This window comes from Salmo trutta, chromosome 24, assembly GCF_901001165.1.
Source record: "Salmo trutta chromosome 24, fSalTru1.1, whole genome shotgun sequence".
Classification (NCBI taxonomy): Eukaryota; Metazoa; Chordata; class Actinopteri; order Salmoniformes; family Salmonidae; genus Salmo; species Salmo trutta.
In genome coordinates this window covers 18,720,307-18,742,347 of record NC_042980.1, presented here as the reverse complement: position 1 = coordinate 18,742,347, position 22,041 = coordinate 18,720,307, and the positions used below count along the sequence as shown (strand labels likewise).

At 42.8% G+C, this 22,041-nt stretch overlaps 1 protein-coding gene across 1 annotated transcript; it reads right to left on the bottom strand.

Moving 5' to 3' along the window:
- Window positions 1–6,297: 6,297 nt before the first annotated feature.
- Window positions 6,298–20,905, bottom strand: LOC115160855 (rho-related GTP-binding protein RhoE). The gene is made up of 5 exons (XM_029711336.1): window positions 20,456–20,905; window positions 20,240–20,327; window positions 8,272–8,381; window positions 7,602–7,727; window positions 6,298–7,460 (listed from the first exon to the last, which is right to left on the bottom strand). Exons 1-5 carry the CDS (start codon window positions 20,558–20,560, stop codon window positions 7,218–7,220), a joined length of 672 nt encoding a protein of 223 aa, XP_029567196.1. The 5' UTR covers window positions 20,561–20,905; the 3' UTR covers window positions 6,298–7,217.
- Window positions 20,906–22,041: the final 1,136 nt, after the last annotated feature.

Genomic DNA, 22,041 nt, shown 5'->3' with positions numbered 1-22,041 from the left:
TCTTCGTTGTGTCTTGAGAAATCTGGGTGTGTCCGTGGGGGATTATTTTCTCTTCAGCCCAAACTGAATATTTCCCCATTCACTCAGCCAAGCCTATTCAGAGGAGAGCTCTCTTTTGTCCGAATCCTTTCACACATCTCCCTTGATGGAATTTGAGCAGAGCGCTAGGTCTGACCGTCCGTTCTTCCATTTTGCTGACATGGGTCAAAGCTTTATGAGATGCGGTGTTGCTGTGTGAAACATCTGCTCACCAAATGTGAGTGCGTGGTAGGTGGGCTGTGAAGCCAGATGTGTTTATAAGGTTATGCAGTATAAGGTCATCATCACACAACACTGGTGCAGCTTGGGAAGGATGCACCGTGCCAGAACAAATGGCAAACCCAGGGTGTTACCAATGTATCTTCATCTCGTCATTAGAACACATTATCGATACCTTTGTAGAGGGATCAATTTGTATATCAATTTGTAAATAGAATTGAATTAGGGGGGTACAAATATCTGCAAACAAGCATTTTGTTTTTAAGAGGCTAATAAGCATTCTATCAGTGGGTCAAAATCGTGGTCTAGTGTTTTAATGAATCCTGCAATGAGGTGTGAAATTGCAAGCTGGCAGCCGATATATTTTTTTAATCACAAATACCTCTGGGTGACGATTCAGGTTCCATTTTATTACTTTTCAAAGTAGGCCCACCATTCATAATAATAGGAAATAAGGAAGATTCATGAGCATTCATTTAAACTTTAACTTGCTTTTAACTGACATTTTTATGTGGTTTAATCTCTCCAAGGCTGAGAAATTAATTGAACAGATACAAACCATAGCCATATGTTTTATATGGCATCTCTATCATGTCAAGCAACCAGATGTTCTTCAGTTTATGTTATGGCACAAGTTAAAAGTAGGAATTCTGAAAAACCAGTCAAATGAACTAATTTGAATAAGCTTTTAAAGATAGGCTATTTCACAATACTACTACAAGTATTGGAGTGTTGAAGTAAAGCTTGCAATTTAGATCGGTGTGAGACAATCTCTTGCTATTACCCTGAATCTAACTGCAATGAATACAAAAGTGAGAGTAAATGTCTTTTCACCATAATCTCCATAGCATTAAGGGGGATAGCTAGACAGTTGCCCAACTGAATGTATTCAACTGAATATTCAACCCAACCCCTCTGAATCAGAGAGGTGCGAGGGGCTGCCATAATCAACATCCACGTCTTTGGTGACCGGGGAACAGTGGGTTAACTGCCTTGCTCAGGGGTAGAACGACAGTTTTTTACCTTGTCAGCTCGGGGATTCAATCCAGCAACCTTCCCGTTACTGGCCCAACACTCTAACCACTGGGCTACCTGCCGCCCCATAGAATGGATTTGTACGCTCACAAAAGCCAAATGGGCCATTATATTTCAATGAAGCTGAAACGCTATACGCCATTAGGTATGCATAAAGATGGCCATCTCCTCCATATTACGCAGCACAGATTTCCCTAGGTCACCTTTCGTATCACCTTGAATGGGGCACTATTAGGGAGGTGGTCACACAAAGCACCACAACACCAGACCAATCCTGCCAAAATGGCTCTGTGATGATGGAGAAACCAGTCTTGCATGTTACACGCTGAGCAATATGTTCCTTTTGTCCTGGTTATTGTAAACCTTTGTTCCGACAAATAACAGCAATATATTGTTTGTAAAAATAGCTAAGCTAAGGACCTCCCCATAATGACATCTTAATATGTCACATCAGAGTCACCTGGATTCATATCCTAATGTATCATTGTGGCAGCCACACTGAGTGTACAAAACATTAGGAGCACCTGCTCTTTCCATGGCATAGACTGACCAGGTGAAAGTTATGATCCATTATTGATGTCACCTGTTAAATCCACTTCAATCAGTGTAGATGAAGGGAAGGAGACAGGTTAAAGAAGGATTTTCAAGCCTTGAGAGAATTGAGACATGATTGTGTATGGGCGCCATTCAGAAGGTGAATGGGCAAAACAAATTATTGAATTGCCTTTGAACGGGGTATGGTAGTAGGTGCCAGGCGCACCGGTTTGAGAATGTCAAGAACTGCAAAGCTGCTGGGTTTTTCACGCTCATTTAGTTTCCCGTGTGCATCAAGAATGGTCCACCACCCAAAGGACACCCAGCCAATTTGACACAACTGTGGGAAGCATTGGAGTCAACATGGGCAGCATCCCTGTGGAACGCTTTCGACACCTTGTACAGTCCATGCCCAATGAATTGAGACTGTTCTGAGGGCAAAAGGGTGAGCAACTCAATATTAGGAAGGTGTTCCTAATGTTTTGTACACTCTGTGTATATTGTATTGTTAGGGAAGATTGGCCCATGTTTTGGAAGCTTCACCACAGGTCACATTTGATGTGATCAAGGTAATTCCTTCTCATTCATGTATAGATTGTTTGTGTGTTTTCTCAGATTTCTCTTTGGAAACAACAATAATATTATCCGTAATTAACTTACAAGTATAGTCCAAACTACATGTTCGTTCTGGCATGGTGAGGGGTTTCTGAAGTAAAACTATTTAAAAAAATACCCAAATGTCAATGCAAAGCAGAAGAAAAGAGGAGACCAACTCTTAATGCCCCTAAAAGATGAATTATCCCTAAGAAGCTGACAGTGTCTATGGAAACCTCCATCAAAAGAACTGTCATCAAAAGGGAACGGGTTGATAGGACAGAGAGACAGCTGAGCTGAGGGATAGTTATGGTTCACCCAGAGTGTGTCATCATGTGACCAGACCTCCCACAGCGTGTGAACAGAGGAGAGGAGAGCGTGAAAGCCTTCAGCAAAGTCACAGCTCTGATAACAAGGATGGCGTGACAGGCAGAAAGAGCAGGATGTCACTCACAGTAGATGTCTCTCTTCACTAACTAAATGACAAATCTTATCTTGTAACTTATTTCACAGGAAAGAAACGTGATCCAGAGAGTTCAACACTCTCTGGATCATGTGTGTCTACCGGAATTGACTGGGCTTCCATGGGCCTAAATGTTCTTAACCCCTAGAACTCAATGTCCGCACCCCTGTGTAAATCCAATTAGCATTAAAAAAAATCTCCATAAAAATCTGTCAATTTAAGCTAGAGATATCTGGGTTTTTGGGGATTTGATGCAACTCAATCCACCACATCTGCCGATGTCACACTTCACAATGGTGTTCTCCGTTTTGGGACTCGTCTGAAGTCGACACAGCCGATCTGCCAACTTCTGTCTGTAGCGTCCGAACAGTTTGGGCTACACACTAATATGACCCCTCACGAACACGTACATTTGCTCTAGGATGCCAACGGGCCTCACAAAACTCGTCTGAAGGTCCCCAGGTACCAGTTGAAAACATTTATGGAAGTATATAGTTGTTGTCGGAAGTTTACATACACTGAGGTTGGAGTCATTAAAACTCGTTTTCAACCACTACACAAATGTCTTGTTAACAAACTATAGTTTTGGCAAGTCGGTCAGGACATCTACTTTGTGAATGACACAAGTAATTTTTCCAACAATTGTTTACAGACAGATTATTTCACTTATAATTCACTGTATCACAACTCCAGTGGGTCAGAAGTTTACATACACTAAGTTGACTGTGCCTTTAAACAGCTTGAAAAATTCCAGAAAATGATGTCATGACATCATTTGAGTCAATTGGAGGTGTACCTGTGGCCTACTTTCAAACTCAGTGCCTCTTTGTTTGACATCATGAGAAAGTCAAAAGAAATCAGCCAAGACCTCCAAATTGTAGAGCTCCACAAGTCTGGTTCATCCATAGGAGCAATTTCCAAATGCAATGAAGGTAACACGTTCATCTGTACAAACAATAGTGCGCAAGTATAAACACCATGGGACCACGCAGCCGTCATACCGCTCAGGAAGGAGACGCGTTCTGTCTCCTAGAGATGAACGTACTTTGGTGCGAAAAGTGCAAATCAATCTCAGAACAACAGCAAAGGACCTTGTGAAGATGCTGAAGGAAACAGGTACAAAAGTATCTATATCTACAGTAAAACGAGTCCTATATCAACATAACCTGAAAGGCTGCTCAGCAAGGAAGAAGCCACTGCTCCAAAACTGCCATAAAAAAGCCAGACTATGTTTTGCAACTGCACATGGGGACAAAGATTGTACTTTTTGGAGAAATGTCCTCTGGTCTGATTAAACAAAAATAGAACTGTTTGGCCATAATGACCATCGTTATGTTTGGAGGAAAAAGGGGGAGGCTTGCAAGCCGAAGAACACCATCCCAACCGTGAAGCACGGGGGTGGCAGCATCATGTTGTGGGGTTGCTTTTCTGCAGGAGAGACTGGTGCACTTCACAAAATAGATGGCATCATGAGGTAGGAACATTATGTGGATATATTGAAGCAACATCTCAAGACATCAGTCAGGAAGTTAAAGCTTGGTCACAAAGGGGTCTTCCAAATGGACAATGACCTTAAGCATACTTGCAAAGTTGTGGCAAAATGGCTTAAGGACAACAAAGTCAAGGTATTGGAGTGGCCATCACAAAGCCCTGACCTCAATCCTATAGACAATTTGTGGGCAGAACTGAAAAAGCATGTGTAAGCAAGGAGGCCTACAAATCTGACCCAGTTACACCAGCTCTGTCAGGAGGAATGGGCCAAAATTCAAACAACTTATTGTGGAAGGCTACCCGACACGTTTGACCCAAGTTAAACAATTTAAAGGCAATGCTACCAAATACTAATTGAGTGTATGTAAACTTCTGACCCACTGGGAATGTGATGAAAGAAATAAAAGCTGAAATAAATCATTCTCTCTACTATTATTCTGACATTTCACATTCTTAAAATAAAGTGGTGAGCCTAACTGACCTAAGACAGGGAATTTTTACTAGGATTAAATGTCAGGAATTGTGAATAACTGAGTTTAAATGTATTTGGCTAAGGTGTATGTAAACTTCCGACTTCAGCTGTATATGGAGACTGTTTTAGTGCCAACAATACATGTAAATATTTGTATATAATAACAAATGTTTCCTGATCTGTCTTATATCTCTCAGATATAGGACAGACACTTCAGAACAAACTTATTTTAGATTTTTGGGGGGAACTATCTGTTCCATGTAGTGAATCTGTTATTCAATGCGTTTGTATGGGCTAATAGCAGTAAGGCCAAAGACACACTACCGTTCAAAAGGAGTCACTTAGAAATGTCCTTGTTTTTGAAAGAAAAGCATTTTTTTGTCCATTTAAAATAACATCAAATTAATCAGAAATACAGTGTAGACATTGTTATTGTTGTAAATGACTATTGTAGCTTGAAATGGCAAATCTTTGATGGAATATCTACATAGGTGTACAGAGGCCCATTATCAGCAACCATCACTCCTGTGTTCCAATGGCACGTTGTGTTAGCTAATCCAAGTTTATAATTTTAAAAGGCTAAATGATCATTAGAAAACCCTTTTGCAATTATGTTAGCACAGCTGGAAACTGTTGTTCTGATTAAAGAAGCAATAAAACTGGCCTTCTTTAGACTAGTTGAGTATCTGGAGCATCAGCATTTGTGGGTTCAATTACAGGCTCAAAATGGCCAGAAACAAAGAACTTTCTTCTGAAACTCATCAGTCTATTCTTGTTCTGAGAAATGAAGGCTATTCCATACGAGAAATTGCCAAGAAACTGAAGATCTCGTACAATGCTGTGTACTACTCCCTTCACAGAACAGCACAAACTGGCTCTAGCCAGAATAGAAAGAGGAGTGGGCGGCCCCGGTGCACAACTGAGCAATCTCCATTAAATAGTACCCCCAAAACACCAGTCTCAACATCAACAGTGAAGAGGTGACTCCGGATGCTGGCCATTTAGGCAGAGTTGCAAAGAAAAAGCCATATCTCAGACTGGCCAATAAAAATAAAAGATTAAGATGGGCAATAGAACACAGACACTGGACAGAGGAACTCTGCCTAGAAGGCCAGCATCCCGGAGTCAACTCTTCACAGGTTTTTCATTCAAATGCAGAACATTTCTCTACACTCCATGGCAAAAGGTGTAGAATTGCAGGAAATAACATTTCAAGCTGTAATATGTAACTTTTTGGGTGACCCAACCAAATTTACATAGAAATGTGAGTTACAGATCAAGAGGGGGGCACTAAAACTTTAGGCAAGGTGGGGGGGCTTCCCAACCAAATTTCATTTATTGCCCCTAAAATCTTGCACAGGGCTAGTAGTTCTCGTAAGCCTAAATAGGAGAATTCAGTTTGAATATGTGTACTTCCCATAAGTCAATAAATGCTGCATTGAGGCATCAATGATGGGCTTATACATTTATAAGCATCAAATCTAACCTTTACTACATTTGCATGACTACTGTACATTTAAACATGGGAAATTGACAGTTCTGAAATGAACTATTTTGTCGTTGTTTTAGAATAAATCTCAGAGTAACTTAGAATGAACAGATTTAGATAACAAATGATGAGAAAGTAAAAAGTAAAGAAAAGGAAGGAGTAGCCTAAAGGGTGACACACGACACATGACATTCGGGAGCCTTCAACAGCATGGATTGGAGAAAGGGTAACAGCATCCTGGTTATCATCTGTGCTTCTCTGAACATTACACACAAACTTATCTCATATCGTTCACCGTCTCTCCCCCAAGCTATTTTGGTTGCTTATAAGAACATATGATCCAAAACACTGCTACCTAGAAAACTTCTGAAAATGAAGCTTTTCAATAATCAGGATTCTACAACCCTGCCTGCATTCTCCACCATGGTATTCCAGTTCAAACTGAGAATTTAAGTACAACTCTTTTGTGTCATTTCAGTGGAATTCCCCAGAGAGTTCATGAACAAAGTCCAAGATGAGTTTTCTCAGATTCTGTGGCATCAAGTCACTAACATTAGTCAGTTCTTAGTTCTGACTGATAATTCCCAGTTAACTCCAGGTAAATACATCCAGTTCATGTACGTTCATTGACTACTTGGTGTTATGCTTCATTTAACTTGTAAAAAGGCAGGGTACAACCACAGATAACGTACATAACATACCACAGCATAGTTGCTGCCGCTACCTAAACACCATCTCTCATTCAGTTGGCAATAGCTGTGGAGATCGATAGTCTTCTAATAGTGCACAAAGCCCTTCATAGCTATCCAAAGATCATATGCTCATTATAATGTCCTTCAACATTGTCCTTCAATCCAAGATTCCAACCACAGCCCATGCAGTCACATAACAGCACAGGTCTTGGCTTTGGTCTTCTGGAAGTCTGACACCACCGTGGGCAGGTCTGGTCTGCTGTGTGAGATCCTCTTGGTGCCCCTGGAGGACTTGTTGCATTTGACGTTCTTGTTGCTCTTGTTGACGCAGGCCAGCGTGGCCACGTGGAAGATGTCTCTGACGCTGTTCTCAGACTGCAGGGATGAACACTCGATGTAGGGAGCACTGATCTGCTTGGCCATGTTGGAGCCCTGAGATGGAGAGAGAGAGAGAATAACACAAAGATTTCAGTCTGGAGAGCTGTCTAGTACGAATTGTTCCCAGCACTTTTAACACATGATTATGTTTAAGCTCATGATTTTAAATTACATTTAGAAAGACATGACACCCACCTGATCATAGGACACTGGTGTATGTCCACTGTTAGATTTGGTAAAGAGGTCAGTGCGGAGGTCTGACTTACATCCCACCAGCAGCATCTTGGTGTTGGGACAGAATTCCTGAATCTCCCCTTTCCACTATATGGGTGAAAGAAAAGGGAGAGATCAACATTAGTCTAGAATTGGAACCCTATGAAAGGGGATTAAAGAGAGAAAAAGCCTGGTGATTATGCTCTCTCCAGAGGAAGGATCACTCCCCCTCTCACTGGACCACACTCCTCTCAGCTGGCACAATACTGAGCCTTAGTGACATCCCAGGTCAAAGGGCACTGAGTCACACAATGGCCATGTCTTGGAGACCACATGTGAACAAGGCCTGTTAGACTACTTCTGAGCCTCACTTGAGTTTGTTTTCACAATCCTCCCCCCGCTCTCATTGGTGCTGTCCTAGTATTAGACCCCTCTCTCATTGATACAGCCTTAGTTTTCAGCAGAATAGGGATTTTCAAAGGCCACTTCCCCCAGAAACACAAATGGAGGCCTTTTCAGAAAGGCTCATGGGTCAAGGGGACTGAGCGAAAATACCATTGGGACACGCCACTGTTCCCCAGTTCAAGGGGAGCAGAGGCAGCTTATATAGCTTCACGGATAAGAGTAGGCTATATCACCACAAAACACTCACCTTCTTCAGTACACTGTCCAGGGTGTCTGGTCTACTGATGTCAAAGCAGATGAGGACTGCATCAGCATCAGGGTAGGAGAGAGGCCGCACATTGTCATAGTATGCAGAGCCTGCAAAAAACATCACCATGTTGTTAGTCAAGTGATAGTGGATCTATGTGGTAACTGAGTCACAGTACTTCCTCAAATCCCTGCAACTTACTGTAAGTTAACAAACATTTCCCATTCCACAGATGCATTGACTCAAACAATGACAAGGTTATTTGCAGAGCAGGGTCAGATTGCAGTGGTTTCCATTCCAAACAGGATATTGAAAGTTATTTTATAATTTTTTCAGTAAAGGATATATTTTCACAAACTTGTGACGTACTTAGTGTACACTAAACATCTTAAACATAGCTCTATGGCAGTGATCATTTTGTCACTCTTTGTTTTAGATTTAGTCTAGTCTTAGTCATTTATACAAAAATATCATTAAGTCTTAGACACAATTTTGTCATTTGAATAATGATTTTGTCTAGTTATTGTGAAAATGACGAAAACAGTGGGCCATTTCAGTCAACTAAATGTTAATTTAATTTTAGTCACATCACATTTGTATTGCCTCATTAACCTACAGTAAACATATATCACTGACTTCCATGTGTACAAACATTCATAGCCTTGTCTTACCAACATAGTTTTCTGCATAACATCACATTCTCTTCCCAACAGCAGAAATATGACAAACATATATAAAAAGAATAAATTCCTAATTCCATGTAAATTCCAAATTCAGCCTAGATAGATATTGCACATTACATACAAAACAAACCGACACACACAAGGAGAGAGAGAGAGAGAGAGAGAGAGAGAGAGAGAGAGAGAGAGAGAGAGAGAGAGAGAGAGAGAGAGAGAGAGAGAGAGAGAGAGAGAGAGAGAGAGAGAGAGAGAGAGAGAGAGAGAGAGAGGCGTAGCACAATCCGCAAATTATTGGCAAAGTAGTATGGGCTGAATTGAACCTCCATGACTCAGTCACGTCATTGCCATTGTTATCAACGTTCTACAGACGCCGCAGCCACATTAATGTCCAAAAGTAGAACGGGGGCTAATGACTTTGACTACCTAGTGATGTAGTCGAGTCACTACACCTCAAGTCCGAATTGAGTCCACTGTGCTCGAGACAGTCCGAGTCACCAATAGTCGAGTCACGAGTCCCTATGGCTGAAGTCCGAGTCCCAGTGCTCGAGTCCTGGTCCAAGTGCTTAAGTCTGAGTCACTGGGTCCACTTTAACTCAAAATAAAGTTAGATATAGCATAACGGCAAGACGAATTGAGTCAATAAATTGTTTTCTACCCCTTTTCCTTTCTTTGCATATGTTTGCATATGTTTGCATATGTTTGCATATAGGTAGCTGTAATGTTACCAGGGCCACGTTCAGTTGAAGTTCAGTTGAAAAACGTTATCGGACGTTGCAGAACAAATCCATGACTAGAGCTGACGTTATTCCTTATTCAACATGTCAGAGAGGAATGTTTGTTCTACTCTGAACAAAAATATAAACTCAACATGCAACAATTTCAAAGATTTGACTGAGTTACAGTTAATATAAGGAAATCAGTCAATTTAAATAAATTAATTAGGCCCTAATCTATGGATTTCACATGACTGGAAATACAGATATGCATCTTTTGGTCACAGATACCTTTAAAAAAATGAGGGGAATGGATCAGAAAACCACTCAGTATCTGGTGTAACATGTCTAGTGAGTATGCAGGCCATGGTCATTTTCAGCTTCCAGGAATTGTGTAGAGATCCTTGCGACATGGGGCTGTGCATTATCATGCTGAAATGTGAGGTGATGGCGGTGAATGAATGGCACGACAATGGGCCTCAGGATCTTATCAAGGTATCTCTGTGTATTGAAATTGCCATCAATAAAAATGCAATTGTGTTCGTTGTCCGTAGATAAATGCCTGCCCATACCATAACCCCACTGCCACCATGGGGCACTCTGTTCAAAACGTTGACATCAGCAAACCGCTCGGCACACCCAGTTCAATACACGCTATCTGCCATCTGCTCACTGAAGTCGGTTACGACGCCGAACTGCAGTCAGGTCAAGACTCTGGAGAGGACGACGAGCACGCAGATGAGTTTCCCTGAGACAGTTTCTGACAGTTTGTGCAGAAATTCTCTATTTGTGCAAACCCAGTTTCATCGGATCCCGCAGGTGAAGAACCCAAATGTGGAGGTCCTGGGCTAGCATGGTTACAGTGTAGGTTCCGTCCCTCTCTTCGCCCCAACCTGGGCTCGAACCAGGGACCCTTGCACACATCAACAACCGCCCGCACCACCGCTAACTAACTAGCCATTTCACATCGGTTACACATGGTTACACGTAGTCTGCGGTTGAGGCCAGTTGGACGTACTGCCAAATTTTCTAAAACTACGTTGGAGGCGGCTTATGGTATAGAAATTAACATTAAATTCTCTGGCAACAGCTCTGGTGGACATTCCTGCAGTCAGCATTCCAACTGCACACTCCCTCTACTTGAGACTTCTGTGGCATTGTGTTGTGTGACAAAACTGCACATTTTAGAGTGGCCTTTTATTGTCCCCAACACAAGGTGCCTGTGTAATGATCATGCTGTTTAACTAACACAGATGTAAACAAATTTGTGCACAACGCTTGCCAGAAATAAGCTTTTTGTGAGCATGAAACATTTCTGGGATCTTTTATTTCACCTCATGAAACATGGGACTAACACTTTACATGTTGCGTTTATATTTTTGTTTAGTATACATAACCTGTTTCTATCTGAACGTTCCAAAATGTTTTGTCCTGCTGAACAAGGTGTGGCCTCAACAAATGGTTAATGGTCTGGTCCGCAAGTAGCCTAGTTTTAGAACGGCCCTCAATATGTAAAATATGGCCCACCTATGCACGATATAAAGAAAAAAACGTAGCGCCGTTATTATGGGTCATGTCTTTTGAACGGTAGCCAAAGGGCTAGATTCAAGATGTTTTCTCTGTAGAAAAGAGGGAGACTTGGTTACAGTGGCTGCAGAACCTGTATATGAAATGCAGTGGGAGAAGTGGGAGGGTTGAGCGAGACTACAAATTCCAAGTCAGACTACTTTTCTATAGCCTACTCAACAGAGAGAAAAACACAGCTAGACTGTTATTTTTCTATTAAACTCAATGCTGCTATTGTTATTAATTTTGAAAAGAAGCTTGTGTCAAAGGGTAGCTAACTAGAAGGCTGGAGTTGCCTGCGCAATATGTATAGTCGGAGGCGGAGACGGAGGGGACCCTGTCTGCACACATTCGTCACCTGCTCCCCCGCAGGTCACCAGCTGACGTAGGCTGTGTTTGTTAGGTGTGACGAGTCCTTCCCACTGCTGAACGGAACTGCGCTGTGCATCTGTGCTGCTAATATTAATTGTGCTTAACACTGAAAAACTCTGAATCTTTCCAAAAACTCTTGTCCAGTCCACTTAGTAGTCCAATTTTAGTCACAGAGATCATTTGTCTGAAATTAAAAATAATTTTTGCTTAGTTATAGTTTTTTCTGGGTATATTTAGTCAGCTATAGTCTCGCTAATTGGCACCGAAAAATAGTTTGACTAATATTTTAGTCACTGTTTTTGTTGACGAAATTAACACTGTCCTACGGCGACCTCAATGTTTTCTTTGGTAGTATTGGGTGTACTATGGAATACAGAGAAGCCTTGGGGCCATTATGTGGTGGACTGGGTCACGTTGCATCCAGGTAAAGAAACCAAACCAAAACCAATGTCAGGAAACTCCCCTCTCCCCGTTGTCCCTCTGTGAGAAATGGTGGGGATTTTCTAGTTTCCCAAGGTACAGTGGTCTACAGTGGGAGGGGTCTTCCCTCACCCACGTTAAATACTGTTTAAATACTGTCTTTAATCCCTACTGTCTAGGGAGGAAACCGTCATATCTCACACATACTTCAAACAGTGTATGTGCTATCCAGAATCCTTGGGCTGTCCCTACCCCATTGAGGTTGAAATGTAAAATGGTTAAGGTAAGGGTTAAGGTTAGGGTTATGGTTAGGTAAGTTTTATGGTTATGGTTATGTTACGGTTAGCGTAGGGGTTAAGGTTAGAGTTTAGGGTAGGGACGTTCCAAGGATTCCGGATTTCATAGACCTTTCAAATAGTCTCCATTGTAGGAAACAGTTCCTCATTCTGAAGAGATATTTGTGTCATTCTCTATAAGCTCCATGCCAAAGGGCTTTTACTTTAGAATACAAAGCAGTGTAGAATAACCTAGGTTCCTGAATTGTGCCATTGAATTCTAAAGAATGTAGGGGCAATTATGCTATTTCACATCATGACAAGAAATCATAACAATCCCTCAAAACCAGATCCATTACTTCTGAAGCTGGCTTTACAACGAACGCCCCCACCCAAACCAGAAATATGTTTTGATTCACAAATGGAATCCAGATGATCTCAATGTGGACCAGTACAAGGAGTAAAACACCAATGACACCATCACCGTCTGTCTTTTTTAATTTGAACTTTTAATTTACCTAAACACAATTAAACCCAGTTTGAATTCTCAGGAGTAAACTTCTATACAAGTGGGCCCATTTGGATATTTGAGTAGAATGCCTATGAAGCATACGCTGTGGTCTGTCACGGACTACCACTTCCCTGAATGTTTTTCACAAACAAATCCACACTAGCAGATGTAAACAATCATGAAATATTTTCAGGTATTGCGAAGCAGATCCTGTAGGTTAAACAAACAGCCACAAGACCCCTATTTTCATAGCCTAAACTGAAAGTCTTACAAACGGCTCGACCAGGATGCGTGAGAGATGTGGAATGTCTAACTTCTGGTATGAATGGTTTTCTATGGAAACATTAAAATAGTGTTGTAGGATTGAGCTGATCAAAATGGGGGATTTACAGTTTCACAGTAACCTACACAGACTGTTAGAAATGGGCATTTCAGAGCTGGAGGAAAGTATACAAAGAGATACTGTTGTATCTGTCACTGTGAGACAAATAATGAACAGTGTAACAAAGGCAATCAACGTAACGAAGACATCTCTCGTCATTCAACATATGGCTTGTCTATCAGTGAGGTGGGTTAGGGGGGATATACTTTAGTACCTATCTAATAGAACATTGCCTTCGGAAAGTATTCAGACCCCTTGACTTTTTCCACATTTTGTTAAGTTACAGCCTTATTCCAAAATGGATTTAAAAAAATCCTCAGCAATCTATACACAACACCCCATAATGACAAACAGAAAACAGAAATTCCTTATTTACATAAGTATTCAGACCCTTTGCTATGAGACTCGAAATTGAGCTCAGGTGCATCCTGTTTCCATTGATCATCCTTGAGATGTTTCTACATCTTGATTGGAGTCCACCTGGGGTAAATTCAATTGATTGGACATGATTTGGAAAGGCACACACCTGTCTATATAAAGTCCCACAGTTGACAGCGCATTGTCAGAGTAAAAACCAAGCCATGAGGTTGAAGGAATTGTCTGCAGAGCTCCGAGACAGGATTGTGTTGAGGCACAGATCTGGGGAAGATTACCAAAAAATGTCTTGAAGGTTGAAGGTTCCCAAGAACACAGTGGCCTCCATCATTCTTAAATGGAAGAAGTTTGGAACCTCCAGGACTCTTCCTAGAACTGGCCGCCCGGCCAAACTGAGCAATCGAGGGAGAAGGGCCTCGGTCAGGGAAGTGACCAAGAACCCGATGGCCACTCTGACAAAGCTCCAGAGTTCCTCTGTGGAGATGGAAGAACCTTCCAGAAGGATAACCATCTCTGATGCACTCCAACAATCAGGTTTTTATAGTACAGTGGCCGGACGGAAGCCACTCCTCAGTAAAAGGCACATGACAGCCCTTTAGAGTTTGCCAAAAGGCACCTAAAGGACTCTCAGACCATGAGAAACAAGATTCTCTGGTATAATGAAACCAAGATGGCCTGAATGCCAAGCATCACATCTGGAAGAAACCTGGCACCATCCCTACGGTGAAACATGGCAGTGGCAGCATCATGCTTTGGGGATGTTTTTCAGCGGCAGGGACTGGGAGACTAGTCAGGATTGAGGGAAAGATGAACAGAGCAAAGTACAGAGAGATCCTTGATGAGTACCTCCTGAGTACCTGCTCAGAGTACTCAGGACCTCAGACTGGGGTGAAGGTTCACCGTCCAACAGGACAAAGACCCTAAGCACACAGCCAAGACAACGCAGGAGTGGCTCCTGGACAAGTCTCTGAAGGTCCTTGAGTGGCCCAGTCAAAGCCCGAACCCGATCAAACATCTCTGGAGAGACCTGAAAATAGCTGTGCAGCGACGCTCCCCATCCAACCTGACAGAGTTTGAGAGGATCTGCAGAGAATGGGAGAAACTCCCCAAATACAGGTGTGCCAAGCTTGTAGCGTCATACAAGACTCGAGGCAGTGATCGCTGCCAAAGGTGCTTCAACAAATTACTAAGTAAAGGGTCTGAATACTTATGTAAAAATGAAAATGTGATATTTCAGTTTTTTGTTTTTAATACATTTGCAAAAAATGTATGAAAAGGGTCAATGCTATTTGTTTAACTATTTAACCAACTATTTAGCAGTCTTATGGCATGGGGGTAGAAGCTGTCCTTTTGGTTCCAGACCTGGTGCAACGGTAGCATTTGTCGTGCGATTGCAGATTGAACAATCTATAACTTGAGTGGCTGGAGTCTTGGACCATTTTTAGGGCCTTCCTCTGACACCACCTGGTATATAGGTCCTGGATGGCAGGGAGCTCGGCCCCAGTGATGTACTAGGCCAAACGCATTACCCTCTGTAGCACCTTGTGGACGGATGATGCATGCAGTTCCCATACCAAGCGGTGATGCAGCCAGTCAAGATGCTCTCAATGGGGCAGCTGTATAACTTTTTGAGGATCTGAAGGCCCATGCCAAATCTTTTCAGCCTCCTGAAGGGGAAGAGGCATTGTCGTGCCCTATTCATGACTGTGTTGGTGTGTGCGGACCATGATAGATCCTTAGTGATGTAGACACCGAGGAACTTGAAGCTCTTGACCCGCTCCACTGCAGCCCCATCGATGTGAATGGGGACGTGCTCGGTCCTCCGTTTCCTATCATCCATGATCAGCTCCTTTGTCTTTCTGACGTTGAAGGAGAGGTTGTTGCTCTGGCACCACAATGCAAGGTCTCTGACCTCCTCCCTATAGGCTGTCTCATCGTCGTTGGTGATCAGGCCTACCACCGTCATGTCATCAGCAAACTTAATGAGGCTGCTGCTTGCATGTAGATTGAGTCGCTATTTACATTTACATTTACATCGCTATAGTCAATTACTGGAAGTGTTGCTTGAACAATATTCCTTTTCAAAAGTGAGACAGGATTTATTTCTATATAAGAAACCAATCTTTACCTGCAACTTTCTAGTCAGTTTATCAATGTGTGTTTTCAAACTTCTTCGGGATCGGTGTCCCTTCAACTGGACGGTTCAGCTAACGTAGGCTAATGCGACATAGACATATCTAATATTGGCAGAAAGCTTAAATTCTTGTTAATCTAACTGCACTGTCCAATTTACAGTAGCTATAACAGTGAAATAATGCCATGCTATTGTTTGAGGAGAGTGCACAATTTTGAACATTAAGTTATTAATAATTGAATTAGGCACATTTGGGCAGTCTTGATACAACATTTTGAACAGAAATGCAATGGTTCATTGAATCAGTCTAAAACGTTGCACATACACTGATGCCATCTAGTGGGCAAAATCTAAATTGCACCTGGGCTGGAATAATGCATTATGGCCTTTCTCTTGCATTCCAAAGATGATGGTACAAAAATAATGCAAAAGAACATTTGGTTTTTTCTTTCTATTATCTTTTACCAGATCTATTGTGTTATATTCTCCTACATTCCTTTCACATTTCCACAAACTTCAAAGTGTTTCTTTTCAAATGGTACCAAGAATATGCATATCCTTGCTTCGGGACCTGAGCTACATGCAGTTTGATTTGGGTATGTCATTTTAGGTGAAAATAGAAAAAAGAGGGTAATCCTTAAGAGGACAAAGGACAGTTTATCATCAATCCAAATACCTAGATACTTATAATTGGGGACTAGCTCAATTTGGGCTCCTCTCAAGGTACAGATACACAGGTCTTGGTTTTATCACCATTTAGCACTAATTTAAGATTGCTGAGCAATTATTGAATTGAATCAAAGCCAAGCTGAAGATCGCGAATGACCTGTAACACTGAGGGGGCACAGGAATAAATAACTGTGTCATCCGCATAGAGATGTAAGCCCCAGTTATTATTATTCAGGGACAGACCAACATTATTATTGTAAATAGTGAACAGTAAAGGGCCTAGTATTGAGCCTTGTGCGACTCCTTTAGTTATGTTAAGAAAATTTGACTGAACTCCAACAGCAGATATACATTGACTTCTGTCGTGCAGATAATATACTTTTTTCTTATAAGCGTCCAGATTAGTGTCCCACTCCTTGAAAGCGGCAGCTCTAGCCTTTAGCTCAGTGTGTATGTTGCCTGTAATCCATGGCTTCTGTTTGGGGTATGTATGTACGGTCACTGTGGGGACGACATCATCGATGCACTTATTAATTATGCCGGTGACTGATGTGGTAAACTTCTCAATGCCATCGGATAAATCCTGAAACATATTCCAGTCTGTGCTAGAGAAACAGTCCTGTAGCTTAGCATCCGCTTCATCGGACCACTTCCATATTGAGCGCATCACTGGTACTTCTTGTTTGAGTTTTTGCTTGTAAACAAGAATTAGGAGGATAGAGTTATGGTTAGATTTGCCAAATGAAGGGCGAGGGAGAGCTTTGTATGCGTTTCTGTATGTGGAGTAAAGGTGATCTACAGTTTTGTCTCCTGTAGTTGCACAGGTGACATGCTGGTAAAAATGGGGTAAAACTGATTTAAGTTTCCCTGCATTAAAATCACTGGCCACTAGGACCGCCGCCTCTAGATGAAAATGTTCTTGTTTGCTTATGGCCCTATACAGCTTGTTGAGTGCAGTCTTAGTTCCAGCATCGGTTTGTGGTGGTAAATAGACAGCTAGGAAAAATATAGAAGAAAACTCTCTTGGTAAATTGTATGGTCTACAGCTTATTATGAGGTATTCTAACTCAGGCGAGCAGAACCTTGAGACTTCCTTAATATTAGAGATTGTGTACCAGGTGTTGTTAACAAAGACACACCTCCCCCTTGAGTTTACCCAATGCTGCCGTTTGATCCTGCCATTGCATAGAAAAACCAGCTAGATGTATATTATCCATGTCCTTGTTTAGCCACGATGCTGAGAAACTGGATATTACAGTTCTTTAGGTCCTGTTGATAGGATAGTCTCGAACGGAGCTCGTCCAGTTTGTTCTCCAGTGTTTGCACGTCCGCCAATAGAACATAGGGTAGAGGCGGATTGTTTATTCGCCAACGTAGTTTTGTCAAGGTGCCCGCACGTTGGCCTCTCTTACGCCGTCTTTTCCTTTTCCGAGTCTCTGGGATTAGGGCCTGGTCTGGAGTGAGCAGTATGTCCTGCCCCGGCGACTCATTGAAGTAGAAATCTTCATCCAAATCGAGGTTAGTGATCCCTGTTCTGATGTCTTTTCGGTCATAGGAAACGATGGCGGCAACATTATGTACAAAAAAAGTTAAGATCAGTGCATAAAAACACAGAATAGCCAGGAGCCTGTAAAACGTCAGCTATCCATTGCAGCGCCATATACAGTACTTGTGGTACTCCAATTTCCACATGAGACTCATTTGTGATAACAATAAACAACACTATCATATAGCTCAAAATGTGCCACGCTATCCACAAGGTTATCAAAACAATTCCACCAAATCAACATTATCATGTTGTGACTAGAGAGGGGGCTGCCGGTTCAGTGGAAGTCCTTAGAGGTGTGTCAGCCCTGGTGTGTGTGGTGAGGTCTGGTTTGTGTGTGTGTAATGCATCCTTCCCTGGTGTATCCAAGGTGGTCCCCAACAGGAACAATAGATGAGTGTGTCAGTCAGCCCTGGTGTGTGTGGTGAGCTCAGCTTTTCTTGAAGCTGTGGTGTAATCACTGAGTCGTGTCCTGGACAAACCCAAGGGATGCGCCACAATCAGCTGGAAGTCACAGAGCAGATGAGAGGCAGCCCAGAACAGTCTCTCACTCTCCTCAATACTACCCCTTTTACACCACACTGCACAGAGGCAGCCCAAAGCACTCCCTCATCCCACCGCTACCCCCTCTCTAGACCCCCCTCTTCACCCTTCGACCCCTCTCCACCCTACAGAGGCAGCCCAAAGCACTCCCTCATCCCACCGCTACCCCCTCTCTAGACCCCCCTCTTCACCCTTCGACCCCTCTCCACCCTACAGAGGCAACCCAAAGCACTCCCTCATCCCACCGCTACCCCCTGTCTAGACCCCTCTCTTCACCCTTCGACCCCTCTCCACCCTACAGAGGCAGCCCAAAGCACTCCCTCATCCCACCCCCACCCCCTCTCTAGACCCCCCTTCACCCTTCGACCCCTCTCCACCCTACAGAGGCAACCCAAAGCACTCCCTCATCCCACCGCTACCCCCTCTCTAGACCCCCTCTCTTCACCCTTCGACCCCTCTCCACCCTACAGAGGCAGCCCAAAGCACTCCCTCATTCCACCGCCACCCCCTCTCTAGACCCCCTCTCTTCACCCTTCGACCCCTCTCCACCCTACAGAGGCAGCCCAAAGCACTCCCTCATCCCACCCCCACCCCCTCTCTAGACCCCCCTCTTCACCCTTCGACCCCTCTCCACCCTACAGAGGCAGCCCAAAGCACTCCCTCATTCCACCGCCACCCCCTCTCTAGACCCCCTCTCTTCACCCTTCGACCCCTCTCCACCCTACAGAGGCAGCCCAAAGCACTCCCTCATCCCACCCCCACCCCCTCTCTAGACCCCCCTCTTCACCCTTCGACCCCTCTCCACCCTACAGAGGCAGCCAAAAGCACTCCCTCATCCCACCGCCACCCCCTCTCTAGACCCCCCTTCACCCTTCGACCCCTCTCCACCCTACAGAGGCAGCCAAAAGCACTCCCTCATCCCACCGCCACCCCCTCTCTAGACCCCCCTCTTCACCCTACAGAGGCAGCCCAAAGCACTACCTCACCCTTTTCTAACCACTCTCCACCCCACTGGAGCCACACAATCACCCAGCCAGACTGGAGGGCTTTGAGGCTGTAGTATAGAAGGTAATTACCTCCAGACCTGGGGCTGGAAGGAGATCCCACAGGGACCTCTATATGGGATTCCTGTTGTGTGTCAGGCTGTGAGGGGGAGCGGCTTTATTAAACAAGTAATGCAAGCTCTCGGAATGAAAATCTGTGCATGTTGGCCAGGGGAAAATAAGTGTCTTGTTTTGTTACCGCCCTTTAGCGTCAGCTTTTCTCCTAATAGACAGCTGAAAGAATATATCACAATTTTCCCCCTGTAGAGGCATACAAAACAAGGTTTGCCATTACCTCAGAGTGCAGATGACAAAAAATAATGTCAGAAAGTAGCCTAATAAATGGTGATTTCCCAAGACTGATGTACATTTCTATACAGAGTCAACACAGTGTCTGAGTTCCCACATTATCAGTCTTACATGTTCAAGGGTGTGAGGGTGGGTGGTTTCAGATGTAGGCTACAGAATGCTGGTGGTGTCCACAAGGTTTCCATAACTGTTATCTGACTCCCTATCTAACCCTCTCTCTCACATTCCAGAGAGGCAGCATCGGACTGTTCCCCTCAGAGTGGCTGGCAGTTACTGTAAAGCATATAATGTGGCCAATACTGCATATCAGGATTTCATGCTTGTCTTCTGATGTCGAAAACTCTCGAGTTTTCATGGTATTTAGTAGCTACAGCAGGAATGACAGTGACGCACGTTTTCAGAACGCGAATAATGCGCAAAGGGTCCTTACCTGAAGTGTCCCACAGACGGAGTTCAACTCTCTGCGTATCGATTTCAAAACTGGCCGTGTAGTTCTCAAACACCGTGGGAATGTAGCCCTACAAATGAAACACAATATCCATTATCAACATCAATGCCGTTTAGACATATAAAAAAAGTTGCGAGCTGATTGATAACGCGCAATTATCATGCCAATAAATAGAAAAATATGTCACGTAAAACTCACCTCTGGAAAGGAATCTTTTGCAAACACATTTAGTAGAGCGGTTTTCCCACATTCACTATCCCCAACGACCACTATTTTACATTTTATGCTTGGATTTAAATCCATTTTGGAACGGTGTGTGATATGGCTCGCCTTCTTTCCATAAAATCTAAATTATCCTAAAGAAGGAGGTCGGGATCAATAGAAAATCCGAAGGTTGTATGATTCCCAAAATGTACGAGCGGACTGCATCAGTCAGCTGCGCAGAAGAATCTATCCTGAAATGAGAACGTCTCGACGGCACAGTAATTTCAAAAAATGGTCAAAATAGAAAACCTTGAAATAATAAACATGAAACCTTAGGAGAGTGAAATACTGTGACATCCAAGGGTCGTAGCCAGTCCTGTATACGAGAGCTCCAGACCAGTTATGAGACGCAACGGTCCACAGACAGGGTAAGTTTGAAGGAGTTTGAGGAGAGTCATTGCTATTTCAAGTCAAGGAGGGCGTTGCGCAAGTAAACTATTTAGCCATTATGCATCAGACCAAGTCTCTCATGTATTTCAGATGAGAAGCTAACGCAGCTGCAGTGGAGGGAAAAGTACGCAATTGTCATACTTGAGTAAAAGTAAAGATACCTTAATAGAAAATGACGATATATACTAAAGTATCAAAAGTAAATGTAATTGCTCAAATATACTTAAGTATCAAAAGTAAAAGTATAAATGATTTAAAATTCCTTATATTAAGCAAACCAGACGGAACCATTTTCGTGTTTTTTATTTAAGCATAGCCAGGGGTACACTCCAACACTCAGACATAATTTACAAACGAAGCATTTGTGTTTAGTGAGTCTGCCAGATCAGAGGCAGTAGAGATGACCAGGGATGTTCTCTTAATACAGTAGGTGTGAATTGGAGCATTTTCCTGTCATGCTAAGCTAAAGATGTAATGGGTTATTTTGGGTGTCAGGGAATATGTATGGAGTAAAAAGTACATTATTGTCTTTAGGAATGTAGTGAAGTAAAAGTAAAAGTTGTCAAAAGTATAAATAGTAAAGTGAAGTACAGATACCCCAAAAACTACTTAAGTAGTAATTGAAAGTATTTTTACTTAAGTACTTTACACCATTTATGAGAATTAATATTAAAAGACCTATTGTAATTGCAATGTTTTCTTGTGTGTGTTTTTTTTTACAGTAAATCAGAGGATAATCTAAAATGTACAAAAATAATATAATTTTGGGATCCTTTGGAACTTCTAATGTTTTCCTGTTCGTTTTATTTGTGTTCATTGGACTTTGAATGAGCTGTCTGGATTAGCCTCAATACTTTTATTTCTTTGCTTTTTATGTTTCTAACCACTTTAAAGGGGTTGAAGGGTTGCACTTTCTTTCACTGACTGTAGTACTGAAGCCACTGTGATGTTTGTCTGCAATGCATATCAGTAACCTTGAGGGTGATGAATACAGCTGAGGTTGTGCATGCCTGCTGAGAGAGGAGCGCTGAAGCAAACACAACAGGAGACTCAGCCGACTCATCTTAATCCCGACCTGAAAGGAATTATAATCAGCGCTGGGGTATCTGTGGTAGCAGGTATTAAAGATG

Coding starts and splice junctions, on each gene's coding strand:
- LOC115160855 (XM_029711336.1), bottom strand. CDS start 20,560: ATGGATTTAAATCCAAGCATAAAATGTAAAATAGTGGTCGTTGGGGAT. Junction 20,328..20,455: donor CAAAAGATTCCTTTCCAGAG/GTGAGTTTTACG, acceptor TTTCATTTGTAG/GGCTACATTCCCACGGTGTT. Junction 8,382..20,239: donor CCGTCTGTGGGACACTTCAG/GTAAGGACCCTT, acceptor TGTTTTTTGCAG/GCTCTGCATACTATGACAAT.